The following is a 20,235-nucleotide window of genomic DNA, read 5'->3' as shown; positions in this document are numbered from 1 at the left end:
AGTAAACTGTGCAAGTCTACACACCAGAGAAAAATGTGTAAAAGGAACACCCACATGAACATTTACCTTCCACTGCTCTTTTGAAGAACACTTTGCAGCTGCCACAGGTCACTACCCCATAGTGGCAGCCTGAAGCCTCATCCCCACACACCAAACATATCTTGGAAGGTCTTGAGGATCCAGTAGAAACACTTCGTAAAGTAGAGCTGGGGGAAGAAAGAAAGATTTAAATAACTATACTGTCATGGCACCTTTGATATGCTGTACAGCTTAGGTCAAACGTTATCATAAATCATGGTTCCATAAAAGAATTCAGTATGTACTGGTCACATACGAGGACTTAACACAATGAAGGTAAACTCTATCAGTGGAGTCATGCTATCAACCATTCTGTAGAGCAAAGCCTCTTCTCAGTATCAAGAAATAATAAATAACCACCATTTAAGTTGCTTTCTTCCTGTCTCTGTTTTCGAAAAAGTTTACCAAAAATTTGTATTCAAGGTGGGCAGGGAGAAGAAGAGTCTTGAGCTGAGTCATCATGAAAAGTATTTTTTTGGCATCAAAGAACAATTATAATATTTCTCAACTCTCTTCACCCAGACGCACATTATATATCTCAATTATGCCAGGTTAAAAAAATAAACACACAAAAAAACCAACTCCTCTTTCCAAAACAATCCACTAATTAAAATTTAAAAAAAAAAATCTTGCTTCTACCGCCAGCAATTTGACCCCTCCCTTGAAGCTTCTGCATTTTTTTCCATATTACCTTACTTAGGTATATTCTAATTACCTCATTTTTCTTACTAGTTCAAAGGGACACAGTCAATATATTTTTAAAGCCATACATGGTAAATATCTCAGGTATCTTTCAAGTAAGAAACTGATGGATTCTGGGCAATAGTTTTTAGGGGCAAATTTAACCCTTTAAGCAGCAATCTGTATGAATATATTTTAAAAAGAAATCCTTTCTATATATATATTATTGTGTTAGTTAATAGCACAGTCTGAACAAAACATTTTCAATTCTAATAAGGAATCAATTCTGTGACTGTTTAGATGTGCATTGAGTAGGCAGAGAAGCTAATTTTGTTTTCATGCACAGCCTGCAAACATTTTTTTGAAAATCTAGCTACCCATAGGTGCTGAGCAAAGTACTGAAAAAATAAATATATTTTAAAAAACACCCAGGCTGTCCTCCAAGACAGTGGGGATGTAGACCAATAGAGTCAGTGCCATGGTCTGGGGTAGTATGGTGGCACGTGTGGGCTCAGCCTCCACGCCGGAAAGGGTGGGAACAGACTAGTCAGAGAGCATTTCCGGAAAGGTGACAGCAGCCTTGAGTTTCAAAGCAGCCCCAGATGACAGCCAGACCCGGAAAGAGGGCAGAGGAAGCAGTAAGTGCGATGGCGCAGAGAAATTCTAGCTGGACATGCCCAGAAAACTCTGGGCGGATTGTTATGTCACCGCCTCCACCTTCCTGTAGGGCATTCGTGTCCGTGTGAACCAGCAGGCATGTGGTTAAAACAAAAAAACAAAAACCAAAGAAAATATACCAAAAGGATTGAATAGTTGTGATACGTTATTTCTGGTTTTCAAATTAGTGGAAAATGTGATAATATTGCCGTGATAATTTAAAAAAACAACAACAACACAATTTTAAATGTTTAAACTCCAATCTCACTAGAAAAAGATGAAGGAACAAACTACTCAGCTGCTCAGAGCACTGTAGCATGACCGGCTTTCTAGAAAATGACTTCTTAAATCAAGGGCTGAAACAATGTTCTCCAAAGTTGTTTCTCCTTCTGAGAAAAGAGCTCTTTATTATTTTTATTACTGTCCTTTGACTTCTTTATGGCATTCAAAACATTCCATTTCAGCACCACTGACTTCTTTAGCATGTCAGCCAGTAAAACTCAATCCATACTCTGACTGACTCTCTTACGTTTCACAGGAAAACACGACTTTGTAAACATTCAAAATATAAGTTAAAATCATCATTAAAGTGTAATTGTGTGGTTTTTTTTTTCACAACTACAAGCATACATGGGATTTGTATTTAACATTCTTGTGAGCCTTGGTTTTGGTCCTGATACTTAATCGCCTTCCCTTTAGTCTTTGGCACGCCCTCTTCTATTCAAACTCACTTGCTTGGTGATCTCATTCGTCTCAGCTCTAAATATCATCAATATACCTTGGACTTCCAAATGTTGATCACCAGCCCAGACTCCTCCCTGGAATTTCAGACTCATTCATGCAACTGCCTGTTCGATGTTTCCGATATGCACCTCAAACTTAATACGTGCACAACTTTGCTGACCTTTCTCTGCCTCCAAACCTGATCTTCCCACAGACTTGCTCAACTCAGTTAATGACAACTGTTATGGGATGAATTATGTCCTCTCTCAAATTCCTATCTCGAAGTCCTAGATCCTAGGAACTCAGAATGTGACCTTATTTGGGAATAGGGTCATAGCAGATACAATTGGTTAGTGACAATTAATTAATTAATGAGGTCATTCTGGAGAAGGGTGGATCCCTAATTCAATGTGACCGGCGTCCTTATTAAAAAGGGGCAATTGGGACACAGGCACACACGCAGGGAGAATGCTATGTGAAGATGATGAAGGCAGAGATGAAGCCAGGGATGCTTTCACCAGCCAAGGATTGCCAGAAAACACCAGAAGCTAGGAGAGAGGCACAGAACAGATTTTCCATCACAGCCTTTCAGAAGGAACCAATTCAGCTGACACATTAACCTTGGACTTCTAGCCTCCAGAACTACAGAATAATGAATCTCCCTTGCTTAAGGCATCCAGTTTAGATTGTGGTATTTTGTTATGCAGCCCTAGAAAACGAATACAGCAACTTGGACTCATCCCTGACTCTCCTTTCCCTCACACTGCACATTCAATCTGTTATATTTAATCCATTTTACTCTCAAAATACATTCAGATTCATTTCACTTCCCACAATTTCCCCTGCTATTACTCTAGTCCAAACTGTCAACACCTCCTAGCAGATTTTGTTTCTCATTGCCCCCTTTTCCCCCTGTAATAGAATGAACCTTATTCACTCATTTGCTCAAAACCACCCAAGGACTTTCCCTCACACTCAAAGCAGAAGTCAAAGTCATCCCTATGACCACAGAGCCACAATCTGGCCCCTGAGATGTCTCTGATCTCTTGCTTGCATATTGCACAGTGGCCTCCTTACTAGCCTTCCAAACACAACACCTCAGTGCCTTTGCACTAGCAGACCCTGCCCCCCTCACTAGATATCCACACAACCCCCTCTCTCATCTCCTTCTGGGCTTCATCGAACAACACTTTCTCCATCAGGACTCCTTCACTGACCACTCTACTGACAGACCCCTTCCTTCCTCAGCTCTCCCTCTTACACGTCCTGCTTTAGTTTCCTTCCTGGTGCATATCACCATCTCACATGTGGTACAGTTCACTTCTTCCGGTTTTTTATTGTTGACGTCATCACACAAGAAAGGAAACCCAACAGGGGCCAGGGTTTTCTTTGGTGTTACCACTGTGCATGGAACTGTACCTGATACCCAACAGGCACCAAATAGATACTTGACTGAACGGGTGATTTCCACTCAGTGGCATTTTCACAGCAATCATCATAAAGCCCACCACGTCATCAATTCTGAAGGCGCACTGCATTCCTTACATAAAGAAATGTGACTTGTTTTTAACTGTCTGGAGTATGACAAGTATGTAGCAGAAACAAATTAAGAGCAATCGAAGAGAAAGCCTAAGTATAAAAAAGGTGAGAAATCCAAATGAAAGCAATACATTTGCTTAATTATAAAATTAAAACAAACATGAATTATTTTTCCTTCTTGTTCACCAACATCTTTCAATGACAAAAGGGCAAATTTGCTTCTAACTGCCTTTCAGCAGTGCCTCCTTCTTCAATTTCTGGAACATTCTCCTAATGCCTCCTTTATTTTATAGTCTCTAATTTTCTTGATCACCAATACAGATTTTCTTAGGAGTTCTCCCTTTGGCCGTCTTTCTTCTTGTTTCTACACTCTATCTCTTAATGTAGTGGTCGGCAAACCGCGGCTCGTGAGCCGTGGTTTTGCCGCTCTGTTGACTAATGAGTTTGCCGAACACTGGACTAGACTAAATGTTACTGTGTAGTTGGAAGCTATGAGGATTAGGCAATTGTGGCATATTGTGTGCAAAGAGGTGAAGGGTAGTATATGACAGGGGTCGGCAAACTCATTAGTCAACAGAGCGACAAACCGCGGCTCGTGAGTCGCATGTGGCTCGTGAGCCGCGGTTTGCTGACCACTGTCTTAATGACCTCGTTCACCACCCAGCTCAAACAGCTCTCTTGGTGACTGACTTTCCAAATCTTCACACCCAGCTCTGGCCTCTTCCCCATGTTCCAATGTCATGTTTTCATGACCTTTCCATAACCTCTCTGATCTACGTTTTATCAACTTCTGGAAGGTTACTGCCATCTGCTAGTCACCAGGTTCAAGCCTTAGACCCCTCCTTAGCTATCACATTTAATCAGTCACCAAGTCCTGAGCGCTCCAGCCTTGCACACCCTGGCACTGCTTTCACCACACAGGTGGTACCACTGCTTCAGGCTCAACACCTCCAAAGGGCTCTTCCTTAACCCCAGCCTCTCCTCACTCCATTCTATAGTGGCTGACAAATGAGTGTCCTGTTACAGAGTCCTGACTCTATTGCTTCCCAGCTCAGAAATCGTCAATCGTCCTTACCAAATTCCATCGTAGGATAGCCTTGGTAGCACCTTTAAGTACCTCCTCCTAATCAACGTTCTCCTGCAGGTCCTCTCCTACTGCCTGACCTTGTGCTCGCCACACTCCAACATCCCTGTCAAGGTGTGGATGCCACCATACATATACAACCCAGCACCACCTCTCTCCTACTCCCTCCTGGAAACCCCGTCCATCCTTCACGGATCTGTAACGTTCTCCAGCAGGGAGCACCACTGTCTTGTCCCCTGATTCATTTGAGCATCTGGCTAAAGCCTCCCCTCCAGCAGTCATCACTTTTCCCCTTTACATTCGTGACCTGGGCACTTATCCTAATCCCTTGAGGGCAGAAACCACGTCCTCTGCATCTCTGGGCGCTCTGCTGCCATTAGGGCAGCACCGATACTATTTATTGAATGAATGAAGCTGCACTCCTAATCTCATTACAGTAGAACATAAATTTCTAAAAGGCGATTTTATAGAAGGTCAGTTAATCGGGCCAAGGTTACAGGTTCAATTCCCATATGGTTCATTTTACTTTGCACAGAGGAATGAAAAAAAAAAATCCAGGGACACAGACTATTCTCAAAAGCTCAGCCAGCTGTCTCACGGACATACACATTATTATCACCCAAGATAGTCCACAGACTGTGGGTGGGTCGGGAAAATTCCAGTTTCTACTGACATCCTCTCATGTAGTTACCTTTGAAACTGATTGACACTGTAAGAATTTCACGGTGGCTGTTGTGTGGAGAAGGGGCTGTAGGAGTGGGTGTGTTGCCAGTGGAGGGATGAGCCCAGGGGTTCCTGCAGTTATCCAGGCAGGAGACGAGAATGGCCTGGGTTACACATCCGGTAGTAACAACAGTGAGAAGTGGCTACATTAGGAATAGGTGTTTTTTTTTCTATTTTTTCCAAGTAGATAGCATTGAGAGGGCTTGCAGAAAATTTGCACAGTAGTGCTATTAATTAACATGTAAAATGGAGGAAGAGCAGGTTGAGAGTTAGGGGGAGTTTGTTTTGAACTTGATAAGTGTTAGAACACTATTGCAAAATAGGTTCCTATTTTTGTAAATAAAATAACCGTAAGGTTAAGTTACAATCTACCCAAAGGAAGCACTTGGAGCAATATATATCAGTTTTACTTAAGCTTTCTAGGCCAGCTTCCTCATCAGTAGTGATAACAAAGGTGCTACCATATAGGGTTGTTACAGATTAAATTACTCACTATATGTAAGAGCACTGAGAACAGTGTCTAACATAGTAAATATTCTTTACACTATGGCAATTATTAGTATTACTGTTGTATCTGTAATTCTTAACAGTGACTGCCATCATAGTGAAACTACAGGTAATTCTACCTTTCCATATTATATTTTATATATTGCTTTTAATTTATATAAGCATATATAACATTGGAAAGCACCAGAAGAAAAGGTTTTTAAAAATGTACTATGACATAGTGGTACTTCAACAGCCATAGTGTTCAATTACTGTACAGGCAATCTTTTGTGTGCATATGATTTGAGCATTTCTGGTAAGAATTCTGGCTCCCCTGGTATCTGCAGTGTGTAGGTTTGGAACAGCCACTTTGAATCACTAGGATAAACAATTATTGAGATTCAAATACATACTCTTTTATATAAAGAACACTAAATCTAAGAAACATGAGAATTTGGAGAATACTCAATATTTAAAAAATCACAAATATAAATCAATGTTTAACAAAAAAATTTCTTATTTTTACCCACACATAAAATAAAAAAAAAACACACAAAAAACGTTTTGGTGTTATGTTTGATGATAAGTGAATCATTAATGTTTTAGGGGATAATTCCTTACTCAATAAGGACCACCATCTCAAACCCAATTAATAATGCACCACAGAGAGGAATTAAAGAGCTGGTACTTATTTTATAATCTTAGCTGTATGAGTAAAGTTATAACTAAAGTTAGCAGATACAGAAAATTCAAGGACATAACTGGCTTGGAAAATATAATTTAAAGCACAGCAATGGCTGATTAGTCTTTTCCAATTTACTTTCTTTGTTTGCTTTCACAACAGTTTATACCATTAATAATATTTATTAAAGTGGCTCTGTTTAATGAGGTATGTACTTTCTACACTAAATTTCACTTAAATGAATGCAATTTGACCATCAAGGACTCAAAGTTATAATTAAGAAAGCAAAGCTGCAGCCCAGCAGAGAAGTAGCCTGACACAGAGCTAAAAGAAAACAAAAAGGGGGGGGATATTTTCTATCACAAGAAAATGAAGCCCACACTAGTATGTGTAGAATTTTTCTTAAAAATAAGGATCTATGTTAGGAGGTCATTCTAGTAACTTTTTCTCCATAAACATAAGCTATGGCTAGAGAGGTTATCATTTGATAAAATATGTAAAATCTATTTTTTTTGAAAATATGCAAAAACATTTAAATCTAAATGTCTTTTTAAGAAATATTTTTATTGATTTCAGAGAGGAAGGGAGAGACAGAGAGAGATAGAAACAACAATGATAAGAGGGAATCACTGATCAGCTGCCTCCTGCAAGCCCCCTACTGGGGATCAAGCCTGCAACCTCGGCATGTGCCCTGACTGGGAATCAAACCATGACCTCCTGATTCATGGGTTGACTCTCATCCACTGAGCCACGGTTAAATGAATTTTCTAACAAAACAAGGGAAATAAACAATTTAACTACTAAGTACTTTGTTACTAATGAATTGTTTTAATCAATTTATTTTTATTAAACACAAGCTATGTGAGATTCCTTCTGAGACTACAAGGATAACAAATGGCCTTTACGTTCAATGAGTTTACAGTCCAGGAGGGAAGCTAAAACCTGGAGATTGGTAAATATTAAAGTCACTAAGTGCTAATCACCCATAGTTTAAAATAAATCAGAATTCCAAGAAAGTCTGATAATTTGAAATTGAGTTTGAAGGAAAGTTTCGTGGAGGAACAGAGCAATGGAATTAGTCCAGACCATGGCAAATGCACTGGGATCCATCACTGGACCAGCTGCCCTCCACAGGCATGAAAAATGGTCCAAATCACAGAAGGTCTCTAACACCAGCTGAAGTAGTTTGAGATAATTCTAGGATAATCTGGTGAGCAACTGAAAATGTGGCAAGGAAAATGAAGAGAGATAGGTAGAAAATTTAACATGTCAAAGGACATAATTAAAGTTATTGATCACAATTTTAAATACATACAATACAGACAAATGAAAGCAAAAAGGTCTGATGAACTGCAAGACAACTAACTAACTTGACTGAATAGGGCAAGCGCAAAAAAACATGTACTACAAGAGAGAGGTTGGGACTTACCTTATATGATAGATTATTCTTAGAGAACAAGGAGTCTAGATTTTATGCATGGAAAAATGAATGGATGAGCTCACTGAGGGAAAAGTTTAAATAAGGAGAAAACAAGGTAATATATAGAAATATACACAAAACTAGCATTTCTGCTGAGGTGGGGTAGGAGCGGGGGGGAGGGATGAACTCACTAGTCAGTCTAAGGAAGAAAAACCAAAGATGCAGGAAGGCAAGATAATGCAGAATCTTGGAATCAAAGGGATGGGTGAGAGATTAACAGTGTCAAATGCCACCAAGAGGACAAGACTTAATGCCATTGGCACACCTGACCTTAGCTATGGTCATTTTTATGCATATATAAGATTCATATGTAAGCCATATTAAAGTGGAAAGCACTCGCCATCTTTTTATTAAGGAATTTCCATATTCAGGGAAGTTGTCCTCATAAAACTATATCTAGCATTACCATTTAAGCATATGCAGAGTCTCCAAAAAAAAATCTAACATCAAATCATCTCCAGAAACCTTTATGGAGCACAATATGCCAATCAGTGGTTGCTAAGACAATGGCCAAATATGCGTGCTAAAAAAAAAATGCCTCCACGTTCTAATTTGCCTGTGCAATCATTAGCATGTGTGAGTGTATTTATATACATTAGTTGGTTAGAATCCTCTGAGAAGGAATCATGAACTTACTACATCATCTGTGGGTTAGTACTTTATAAAGTATATTTTAATGACAGTGACTTTTGAAATGTCCTATATATACTAAACATGATTTAACTTTCCTGGTGAACAGTAACTATCCTTATGTTAAGATGCAGACATAGATGCTAATACAGATGGCATGAGATACTGAGTGCTGATGGGTTCTAGTTCTAACTGTGAACCTTGAACCTGAGTAATTGAGAAGTTACTGATTTCAGCATGCTTTTTGTTGACCACATTTTCAAAAAGTTGATCTAAAATATGCTGCACCATGGCCTTTCTGAGCTACAGAATATGGCTTCTCTCTATCAATTTAATTAATGAGTCAAGCTCCAAACAGCTTTTTCCCTGATGGTTTTCCTGCATTCCAGAAAGAATGCCTTCACTGCCTCTGGTACTGCCCTCTGATTCCCAAACTCGACTCTCGCTGCTGCTGGCTGACTCCTACGTAAAGTCACAGGGGCTTTCCTATCAACTCGTACCCTCCTCTCTTCCTGCCTTATACTAAGTTTGTTCCTGTAGGATAAAGGGATAGAGTTCATTATTTCAAGAATTTACATGTGAGAGGTTTAGAGAAGCCTATTCCAAAATTTATAAATTAAGGACATCAAGGGCAATGTCATAGTACTTTTGCCAACATGACACCTACCACATTTACTTCAGATTTACTTCAACTCTGACTCTGAGTAGAGTTACTACCCTTCAAAATATTAAACACGGCATCTTAATATGACAAAGTCCTAAAGAATGCTTATATTAAAGGGGTTAAGTAAATCTGTTCATTAATACTCAGATTTTGAATAATCAATGAGCTGCCACTTGAGAGAAAAATTGTGGAGGGAAAATCCCAAGTTATAAACTTATTTTCTTAGGGTTAATTCCATAACTGTGAAATAATACCAGAGTTTTCCGGTCAGTTGAAAACTCTAAAATGATCTTTCAGTGAAGGTATAAAAATATCTTTCCCATTCACACATTAGCTTACAACAGGTAAAAAAAAGCATGGCCCTTTTCAAAACATTAATGAATTTTTCAAGTCACCCACAGGGTATTCTCGATGGGAGCCTCCCGTACAACTGCGCACACAAAACAGCAATGGATCCTCATCCTGCTTACAGGCAGCCTCGCTTGCACTGGGCTCTGGCTGCAGGCATCACCGCACAGAATGGCTTTGTCAGAGCTGCCAACGGCCGCGCAGGGGCAAGGCCAGCCTCACTGGGAATCTGGGGAAATAAGGTCTGCTTGCACACACACCGAAGGGGAAACACGTATGCTCACACACGCAAAAATCTGCAGGGTCAAGAGCTGCTCTTCAGGTATTTTTCATCAAGAATCCCCTCTGAAGAAAAGGGCAGCGGCTTTTAGCCGGAGCAACCAGAGGGCACTGGAGTCAGCAGAGTTTAGATGACTTGGTTAAATTCAGAGGCACCTCTTCCACCTCACCCCTGATATCCTCCAGCACCGATGAAGCAAGGCTGTATGTTCCATCAACGGCTGCCTATGCTTACCCGTGGAGTTCCCTACAGAGCTCCCTTTTCAAATTCTTCTGCTAAAGCACAGGTTGGAGGATTAAGCCACATATGAAATTGCTTCCTGTTTTCCTTCTGCTTTGGACCTGCAAAATCAGGACTTGCAAAGGTTCCTTTTAACCTGGCCTCTGGCTTGAATGATAAAACCAGGGTCTGCCAAAGAATAGCATTTCCAATTCAACTCAACGCAATGACCATTGATATTCTGTGGGCAGAAGCATGCTATACTGAGGACGGGGTCTCAGGCCTTCAACGCAACTCAGCGGGCGGAGGTGCTGTTATCCTCACCCCCCGAGCGCTGAGTTCCTTCCACCACCACATTCTCCACCAGATGTGGCTATTGTTTTTAAAATTGTGGTTGCTGTCATATACTATCTTCATTTTTTTCTCATCAATTTCATTATTCATATTTGATTTTAAAGAATGATTTAATAATCCAAACTGTATATTTATTTTCTGAGTTGGTGTGAACGGAACAATGAGAGAATCCTGAGTACTTTCTCGGAGGTCTTTATTTTTCTTAGGGTTTGAGGTTTGGGGATGTTTCTTTGATTTCCTCCCACTAAAAATATTTGAAACCTAAGGTTTTAGAAAGGGTGTTCGTTGGCTACCAAACATTGTACACACACGTGTGCTAAAACACGACCACTGACGAAGTGCTGTTCCATGTGGCCAGCCCAAAGGTACATAAAAATCCAGTCCTTAATTATTTCATTAGTTACCATCTTTGTCAGATATCTTGAACTCTATCTTACTTTCAAGAAAAAAAAATCAAGAAAAAGAAATATCTACTGAATACTCTTTCTCTTCTTCATTCCATCTACCTCTTTCTCATCTCTGTCCCCCTACCTCCTGCTCCACACTCATCCATATTTTGGCTTTGAGAAAAAAAGCTACCACTATTATCAGAGGCGTGGGTATTCTTTATTAGAGCAAACATTAAAACTTAAATATTTCATTTAAATTAAAAGGACCGGTTAGGTCAGTGATGGGCAACCTTTTGAGCTTGGTGTGTCAAACCTCGCCAAAAAACTGAGCATAACTCGGGTAGTGTGTCACTTTGAGGAAAAAACATTATTTCGCAAATGTTTCATCCTCAGGAGCAGCAAATGTTTCATCCTCGGCATGCGGCCGCCTCAGCGGCCGCGTGTCATCAGAAATGGCTACGCGTGTCAGTGCTGACACGCGTGTCATAGGTTCGCCATCACTGGGTTAGGTATTTGCTGGCAGTCAAGAGTGGAAGAACAAAGAACTAATCAGGACCCACGTTTTTCTAGTTAGTTCATTTTGCCTCCTTCCTCATCCTGTCTCTGTAGCTATCTGGATACTAAGGGTCAGGGACAATTCCCTCCAAATCTCTCTCCCAGTCGTTAGGTTGTGTGCTATGAGCAATAAGCAGGTACTGAAACACGTGTTTTGCCCCTCTTTTACTGAATACCATTCCTGAGCACCTACCACTATTCTAGGTCTTGACACACATAAGCTAACAAATACACTAAAGTCCCATACAATGGGAGGTCATATTCTAGTGCCAGGATGGGGTGAGGATAGGAGTACAGACAAATCCCTACAGGAAAGTAAAAGAATATTAATATTTTAACTTCTGAAACAATTTTTCTCACTCTTACAAAAAGATACCAAGCCTAACTTAAAACAGCTCTTAAAAGCAAGAAAAACTAAAATGAAAGTTCTAGATTCAGATAATGTGACTTCTGTTTCTTATCAATGAGATGAGAATCACAGAGATCAATTAAAGAAAGTGCTCCCTAGAGTGCTGAACTTGGGATTTAAATGCCGACTGTTACTGCTTAGTCCTGTGTAGTGTGTTTGTGTGTGTGTTTGTACTTATAAAAGACAACTGTTGACTTACACCAAAACAATTCTTATCATTTCCCTGACATTCTAAAACCAATGACAGAAGCTTTGCTCAAAAGTTTAAAAATTAAGTTAGGCTTTTGCCTTCGGAATAGATCTGAGAAAGATGAAAAAAACATTTTTTTTAAAAAAGCAAATGGCACAGATATCAAAGCAAACATGACATTGTTTAGTGGTCAGAAATAGTTCCACTGGAGTTTGTAAAAAAAAAAAAGCTTTCAGTGTACTTATAAATAGTGATGAAAGATGGTGAAGAAGTTGAGGAAGGGCGTTCCTCGGCTTTAATTGCAACAAGGCAAGAAGCGGTGTAAAAGTTACTTAGATCTAGCTTGCTTCCTGCCACGCACTGTTGCCAGAGGAGAAACAGGACGGCCGTCTGATACTACCCTGACACCCCACCACCAAATATATGAGAGCCAGGCCTTTCCGGTTCTATTTTATTAGAACCTCAAAATAAGCTTTACTAAACATCTTATGTTCAATGTCAGTGTCATGAAACTAGGACGGCTACAGGTCCCGACCTGACATCAAGGACACTGCATATGTCCTCAATGAAACTTGTACCATCAACACCTATTTGCAATAAAACTTTTGAAATGTATGTTAATATTCTCTTTATAGAGTTTGAAACAATGTATATACTATATGCACCCTTAGAGAGAAATAAATACAAAATATTTTCCAATACAAGGAACGTAACACAAATATATATATATTCTTTATATATGCAAATTTTACCATGCTTTAAAGAAATATGGTCAATAATGTAATTTTTAATACAGTAAAATTATGTTTAGGAATCAGGATGTCATCTTGGCCTCCCCCCTTAATTTAGTAAAACTTATCCAAACTGACAATTTTTAAAGAGCCAGAAGAGAAAGAGTCAGCCCCTGGGGTGCTGTGCCGTGACCCCAGCACAGTGGGTCCGAGAGACAGGAGGCAGCTGACAAGAGCTGGGACAAGAAAGTGGTCAGGAAGCAGAAGAACGAGGAACAGAGAGGCAAGAAAAGGCTAAGCAACCAGCTAGAGCCAGTGACACCCAAAGTTATGAAGAAGGTCTGCGTCAGCAAGGCTATGGGAAACCAGGCAACAGAATCATAGCCATCTGTGAAGCAGACACAGGGTCAAGCCCCAGAACAAGAGTCACGATGGCTGGCCTAGGTTGGTGTGAGCTGGGGGACAGACATAGATAACAGAGTTGGGGTACCTCACCCCAGGAGCCTCCCTGGCTTGCCCAAGGGCACTGGAGCCCTACCCTGGCCGATGGGTGTATTCAGCCCAGACCAGGACACACACAGCAAAAAATGTTCAATAGGTAACAGAAAGCCAGTTCATGGGAAAAGGAACGCTAATGCAGCTGAGAAAGGAAAGGGAGAAAAATAAACCTTTGAAAAAAAGACAAGTAGCTGGAAACAGCATAAACTTTCTGAATATGGAAAGTGTTTTAAGGGTCCACTCTTAAGAGACAAATGGCAAATAATTTATTGGGAGTCCTAGAGAAGTGGATATACACAAATTCAATAAAAAATTCACCTAAAAATGGCATGTATTTCCAAGAAAGAAACAGGAAAATAATGATTAGAAATAAATTTGAGACAGAGGGAACATAATTCTGAAGTATGTATCTAAGTTCACTGTTTATCTTCTGGGCAAAATAGACTACTCACTAATAGAAATAATTATAGCCACACTGAATAGAAAGATCAGTAAGTGACAAGTGTTGGAAATTAAAGGTAGGAAAAATGATGTGTTCGGATGGAAGAAAGACGTTTCTACTGTACATCCGTAGGGTAAAAAGAAAAAAATTATTTTTTTTCATAGGCTTAATTAAGCATGACATCCTACAAAATGGAATACTATCATAAATAAAAACTTAAATTTCAGCTCTAAAAATTCAAGTCTGTTATTTTGTAATATTAAGCAAGATAATGAGTACCTAAAGAGGACATTTAAAGATTATTAAAATGATATGAGTCATCACTGCATGGAAAATAATATGCCCTGGAAACCTCACGGAAAAGGGTTGTCCTCATAGGCATATGAAGTTCCACATGATTTTAAATACATAATAAGCTGTCCAAATTTCTAAAAAAACTAACTTCAAATTATGTGTGTTTTTTTTATTTGTGCTGTAAAGTTCAAGAGAATAACAGGAAATAAAAGTTTTGCAAATGGCGCCCGGACTGAAAATAATCCACACCTCAGGAAGCCTGTTCCCCTTCTCCCTACCCCACCCAAGCACTCAGGCCAGAACTCCCGCGAGCTCTGTGGAGGTAGCGCTAGTCACTGGCACCCAAAGTCAACTGCAAAGGCCAAGACCTGGGAAGGCAGGAGGCAGCTCTACACCTGTAGGACCCCAGGAAAGGAAAGCCCACAACTCAGTCATGGGACAGACTGCCTTCCTGGCAGCCAAAGCGTATTCTCCGAGGAAATGAAAACAGGTTCTCAGCATTGCACGATGAAACTCTATGCTAGGAATAGCATTACTTAGTTAAGAAACTATCCTTATAGACACGTTTCAAAGGACTTACAGAATCAAGTTTTTATATGCAACTGATGTTGACCCTGGCTGGGTAGCTCAGTTGCTTAGAGCGTCCTCCTGATATGCCAAGGCTGTGGGTTTGATCCCCAGTCAGGCCATATACAAGTAGCAACAAATGAATGCATAAATAAGTGGAACAACAAATTGATGTTTCTCTCTCACACAAACACATCTTCCTCTCTCTCTAAAATCAATAAAAAAATACAAAATTAGAAATACAACTGGTTTTGTAAGTTGAAGACAGCATGTAGTAGGCTTTTCTAAGCGATAAGTGCAACTTTCTGAGGACCCTGGTCTGTTATAAATGATAACCTGGGAAGACTAAATTTGAACCCATGACCATTAAGTAAAACATATTTTTAAGTTTTGGATAACACCTGGTTTTTATCCCCTACCACACCGAAAATGCTTCACCCTTCAAGAAAGCTTAGTGTTTCTTATGACTTTGTCCAGAAATACCTCCCTAAGAAAGTTTATCTGGGGATAAAGACACTGAATTTTTAAAGTTAAAATACATGTATATACACATTTATAACATATGCAGACTAGTATATTTCATACTACCATGTAAAGAGACAAAGTGAGTATTCTTTAAAATGAGAACTACTCAATTATTATTTTTTTTTTTTACCCTCTGGCTCCCAAATCAATTTTGGATTTTGAACCCAAGTACAGTCAAAGGGGAAAAAAAATCAAGACTGATTTCTTGGCTTGTGAAATAGCCAAATTTCACCCTAGGATGTTAGTGGAAAATTTTCAGAAATTGTTAGCCTAAAGCAAAATAGTAAGTGATTACATTAGCCCAAAACTTGGTGGGGAGCGGTTTTAAATGGGCGCAATCTTTCATTCCTTTTCTTCCTGTTATTGGAAGTGCTGTAATGATCAAGAATATGCATTTCTGCCAGGCTTATGGAAAGGGGAAACAACAATTTTCATGACCAGTAATTCAAACTTAAAATCTGAGCAAAGCCAAGCCCTAAGTCTTCCAGCTCAGATTATCAACCAGAAGGGTTCAGAGTCTTTACAAAAGAGTAATGTATATAGTGACAAATTTATATGTAAACATAAAATACACCTATCATCCTCGATGTAGGACAAAGAATGAATTTAACTTGAATCAAATCAAGCATTGCATTCACTCTTTACCACACTTTGTAGAATAGTAATTTTATCTTACTTTTACCTTAAAATAATCTGTTTACATCAGGAAACATAAAAACTTAATAATAGTAGATACACTATCCTTTAACAGAATTTCACTGAGCTCCTGTGGGAGACTAAATCTAGTTTTCCACAACTGTTCAAAGAAATTTTAAAGCATTATGTATCCTCACAATTTTTCTGAAATGCATTTTCTGCTAACTACTATCAGCATGAATATGATTCTATTTCCCTGTAGAAAAAAACTGACTGCAGTTTTTCAGCTTATAAATGCAAGTTATCTGTTCACCTGGAGGATTAACTAGGAAGAAAGGTCTGAACAGTACCAAAAAGAATGTCAATGGTAAAAAAAGAAAAATCCAGGGTGCTCAGAAACAACAAGACAGGGCTTTCACCTTGTGCAGTGTATCAAGTAACAGAATTAACAGTTTCACAGTATACACGGGTACGTATTTTCTCCGGTGAATCCATGTTACGGCAAGAGAAACAGACTCATATGTGCACTAATTTATCTAATGCTCATGTTTTATTGTTAAAAGATGTTTGAGAGATGAGGTGGAGACCCGTTGGGAAGAGCAAGCGAGAGGAGCAATCTGAGTCCAGGCACCTGTGCTCCCTGGGCCAGTGCTGTGGGCACCTCCGAAGCCACTTCCTTGAGAACAGGACTCAGTGTCTGTGACTACCTTCACCTCCCATTGACGCTTCATTATTTTTTGCTCCCTACGGCTCTATGTTCAGGCTGTCATGGCCTTAACCTCCCCTCTGCTTTTTCTTATATCCACTTGTTTTTAATTACAATCCTTAAAGAAGAGAAGAGAGACCGTGGCACTAGCCAGTTAGCCCCATGGGGAATAAGTGGGGAAAAGAGAACAGAAGGCATTTTTTAAGTTTTCCTCCATCAAGCTAGTACGTATAGTTATATACAAATGCAAGAATAACTGGTTGAACTGTAGTTAATTATCCTTAATTGAAACAAAAGTTATAATTCATTCAAACATTATCAAGCACTTCTATAGTTCTATATTACTTCTGTGTCCTTTCCTAATTTTTTAAAAAATGAGCACTTTATATATACTTACACACTTTCAGTCATTACAGTATATTTTACTTATTATTTTACGTTTTCCTTCACAATTAAGAAAATTCAATCACAAAGCATTCAAATACTCATGTATTTAAAGTTTCAAAAAATCAGTGTTTTCTGAGATATGTCCTATACTTTGTGCTTTCTCAACTTAAGTTTCTATTTTACCCTCAGTTCCACTCCTTCTTCTGTCTTCTGCCTAATGAACAGATCTGGTTCAATGTCAGCATTCTCTGAATTTTCATTTTCTACTCTTCACAACTCTCATTCTAACAAATATTCAATAGGTATCTACTAGTATTCTAATTAGGACATCATCATGCTAAATGCTTAAGGAGATGCAAAGATGATTTAAAAAAGGAATAGGGAGGCACAAATACATATAAAGATAACCATATATAACATTAATGCCATGAAATGTATAGAAATTGTACCATGGAAGCAAATAGGAAGAGATTCACTCATTTTAGAAGCAGTAATACTTGTGGTGGATCTTGAAGTACAGATAACATTTTAACACCTGAGAGTTTTCATAAACTTCTATGAATATCTCTTTTTGATAATTTGTTTACTACATGGTAGGCTTGGACAACAATGAAAAAATAGAATCATTTTATGATAGGAAAATCAAAAGGAAATGTGTTCAGTATAAATACTGCATATAAGCCTAACATATCTTACAGTGTAAGTGCAGTTGGGGATAAAAGTAGAAGTCACATAGGTTATTTCTCCAACAAACATTTACTGAGCTAGTAGAATATAGAGAAGACAGTGACAAAGACCCTGCTGAGAAGCAGCAAAGAAACAAAGAACTGGTGTGTGTGTGTGTGTGTGTGTGTGTGTGTGTGTGTGTGTACCCAAAAGGACAGAGATACCAGGAAATTGCCTAAAAACCATTTGGAAAGATTAACCTAAAGAATTAATAAAGAGTATTTCTAAAGAATTATATAATGTGATGGCATCATATAAATAACAGACATTATTTCTTTATCCTCTGTAGACTCAAGTTTTTAAAAATAATTCATCTTATTCAATCCTTAGCTCTGTCTTCTGAGAAGGTTTAAAGACAGGGGTAGATTAAAGACAGAATAGCAAGAAAGAGATAGATGGGAGACAAATATAAGTATACATGCCATTAATGGGAAGAGCAGGATTTAAAAGCTGGTAAGTGAAACAAAAGAGAATGAAAGTGAAGAACCATGTAGGGAATATAAGGGAGAGAAAGCAATGAAGTGAGAGGTTTTGAAGCAAAAGAAAGAAAACATACAGTTGTGAAAACAATCATACCTAGCAAATTATAAGGAAAATTATTTTAAGTATTCTATGTGCTACAAGAGCAAACATACAGCACCAGAAGAAGGAAAGGATCAGAATAATTGCGTCATTTTGAACCTAAGAAGAAGCACGTGAAGAAAGAAGATAACTTTAAAGTAAATAAAAATTAAAATAGCCTTGTTTAAGAGTATGGTCAGGTAAACCAATTTTAGCCATTACACATGACTGCAAAGATCAGAAAATTGTGATTTCTATAGAAATGACAACATTGCAAAAAAAAAAGATGAGGTTTTCCAAATACTAAACTTTTAAATAACCAATACCAAGTTCGTAACCCTTAGAATTTATAAGTATTGCTTCCTTCATGTCAAGGAATATTTTGTAGAACAACCCACTGATAAGGGAAACAAAAGTGACAAAGACTCCAAGAGTCCCCAGTGTTTTCCCACTGTGCCTGCTGCTGACAAGTGTTTTAGGAAGCTTGAAAGCCTATCAAGAAATATCAAAAGCATTAACTTCAAATTCAGATGATTTAAGTTGAGCTGCATTTGTAGTCATATATGCAGTTCCTTATCTGACTCTTTTTTGCAGCTCAATTGGCAAAAGGTGCTTAAAGTTTTTCTCCCCATTTTCAGAATATAACAAAAAATGCTAATTATGCAATCTATACAGTAAAAAAAACAGCAGCTTGTAATTCAATTCTTGGTTAATTCCTAACTGCTGCCTAGACAACAAATAACTTAGTTCATTAATTCATATTTGATTGCATCAGTTTCTGGTAAATCATTATTCAATTTTTAATCGTAGGAACCATTGAAATTCAAAAGGACACAGATCCCTTCATGTCACAAGACAACTGAGGCCCAGGTTGCTTACCAGCCCATCTCTGCCCAGGTCGGGAATGACTACTTTGAAGATGTTCCTATGACAACTAAATTCACTGAGGAAATACTTTATTGACCTTCTACCATGTACTTAAAGCACTTGAGAGGGAGGGCTGGAAAGACTAGGCTGATGTAAAGGTGAAGGGATGGGGCAGGGCTCAGTGTGGAAAACTCCTCCTGATATTTATTCCTTTGGATTATTCTTGCAGACATGTGTCCCCTGGAAGCATTTTCACTCCTTTAGAGGACGGGGCTGACCCACTAATTGTTGGATCCCCAAGAAAAAGTCAGACGTACATCAACACTCAATACATGTTTGCTGATGTAAATGCATGAATGAGTAAACCAGAGGACCGATGGACATGTCCATGTTTTCACAGACAGCTCATGGCAGAACCAAGTCTGGACACTGGCCAGTGATCTTTACTTAGAGTAGTGATTTTCAACAGGTGTGTTGCAGGAATTTTTAAAACATGCAATACCTGGCTATTTAGTCAGAGGCACTGACCTCCTGATCCTTAGATTGTCAAATAAAAAAAATGACAGCAGCCAACACAACATTACTGTCTCATGTGAATGAATCAAAATTATACCTATATTTTTGTCAGATTGGCAAAAATATATATGTTTTGGTGTGCTACAGAATCTTAGCAATTAGTGTATGAGTGCCATGAGGTGAAAAGGGTTGAAAATAGCTGGTTTAGAGAAAAAATGATTTCTTTCTTTCTGTAACAAATCAGGTGAGTGAATAAATACGTTCAGATTATTTACTCTAAGGATTCCTGCTAGTTCATCTCGCTGTAAGGAATCTTACTGTTCCAGCCTTCTGACCAGCAACGAAGGTGAAAAGACCCATGACTTTCTATCCTGTGAGCCAAACTTTATTTTATACTGACGAGCACAGCTCCAATTAGTGCTGTCTGCCATCAGATGGCACACTGGCCCACAGCACAGTCATCCCAGGCCACTGTCCAAACCTTTTGACCTTCAAAGGGAAGAGGAAGGAAATTAGCATGTGCTGAACCTAACAGACAGCTAGAGGCTTTACATGCACTCTTCTATTTAATCCTACAAACAAGTCTTCCTGCTATAGATCATTGTTCT

The 20,235-nt window shown here is 38.8% G+C and overlaps 1 protein-coding gene across 4 annotated transcripts in view; it reads right to left on the bottom strand.

The window, feature by feature from the left end:
- NR3C2 (nuclear receptor subfamily 3 group C member 2) overlaps positions 1-20,235 on the bottom strand; it is a 301,554-nt gene that overhangs the window by 145,465 nt on the left and 135,854 nt on the right. For 3 of the 4 annotated variants that reach the window (XM_079771260.1, XM_079771257.1, XM_079771259.1), the window contains exon 3: positions 55-206. In XM_079771260.1, the coding sequence (XP_079627386.1) occupies positions 55-206 (152 nt within the window). The remainder of the gene's footprint in view (positions 1-54; positions 207-20,235) is intronic. The other variant, XM_079771258.1, reaches the window with a different exon arrangement.

Source organism: Cnephaeus nilssonii (genome assembly GCF_951640355.1).
Source record: "Cnephaeus nilssonii genome assembly, chromosome: 5".
Lineage (NCBI taxonomy): Eukaryota > Metazoa > Chordata > Mammalia > Chiroptera > Vespertilionidae > Cnephaeus > Cnephaeus nilssonii.
This window is presented reverse-complemented; position numbering and strand designations above follow the sequence as displayed.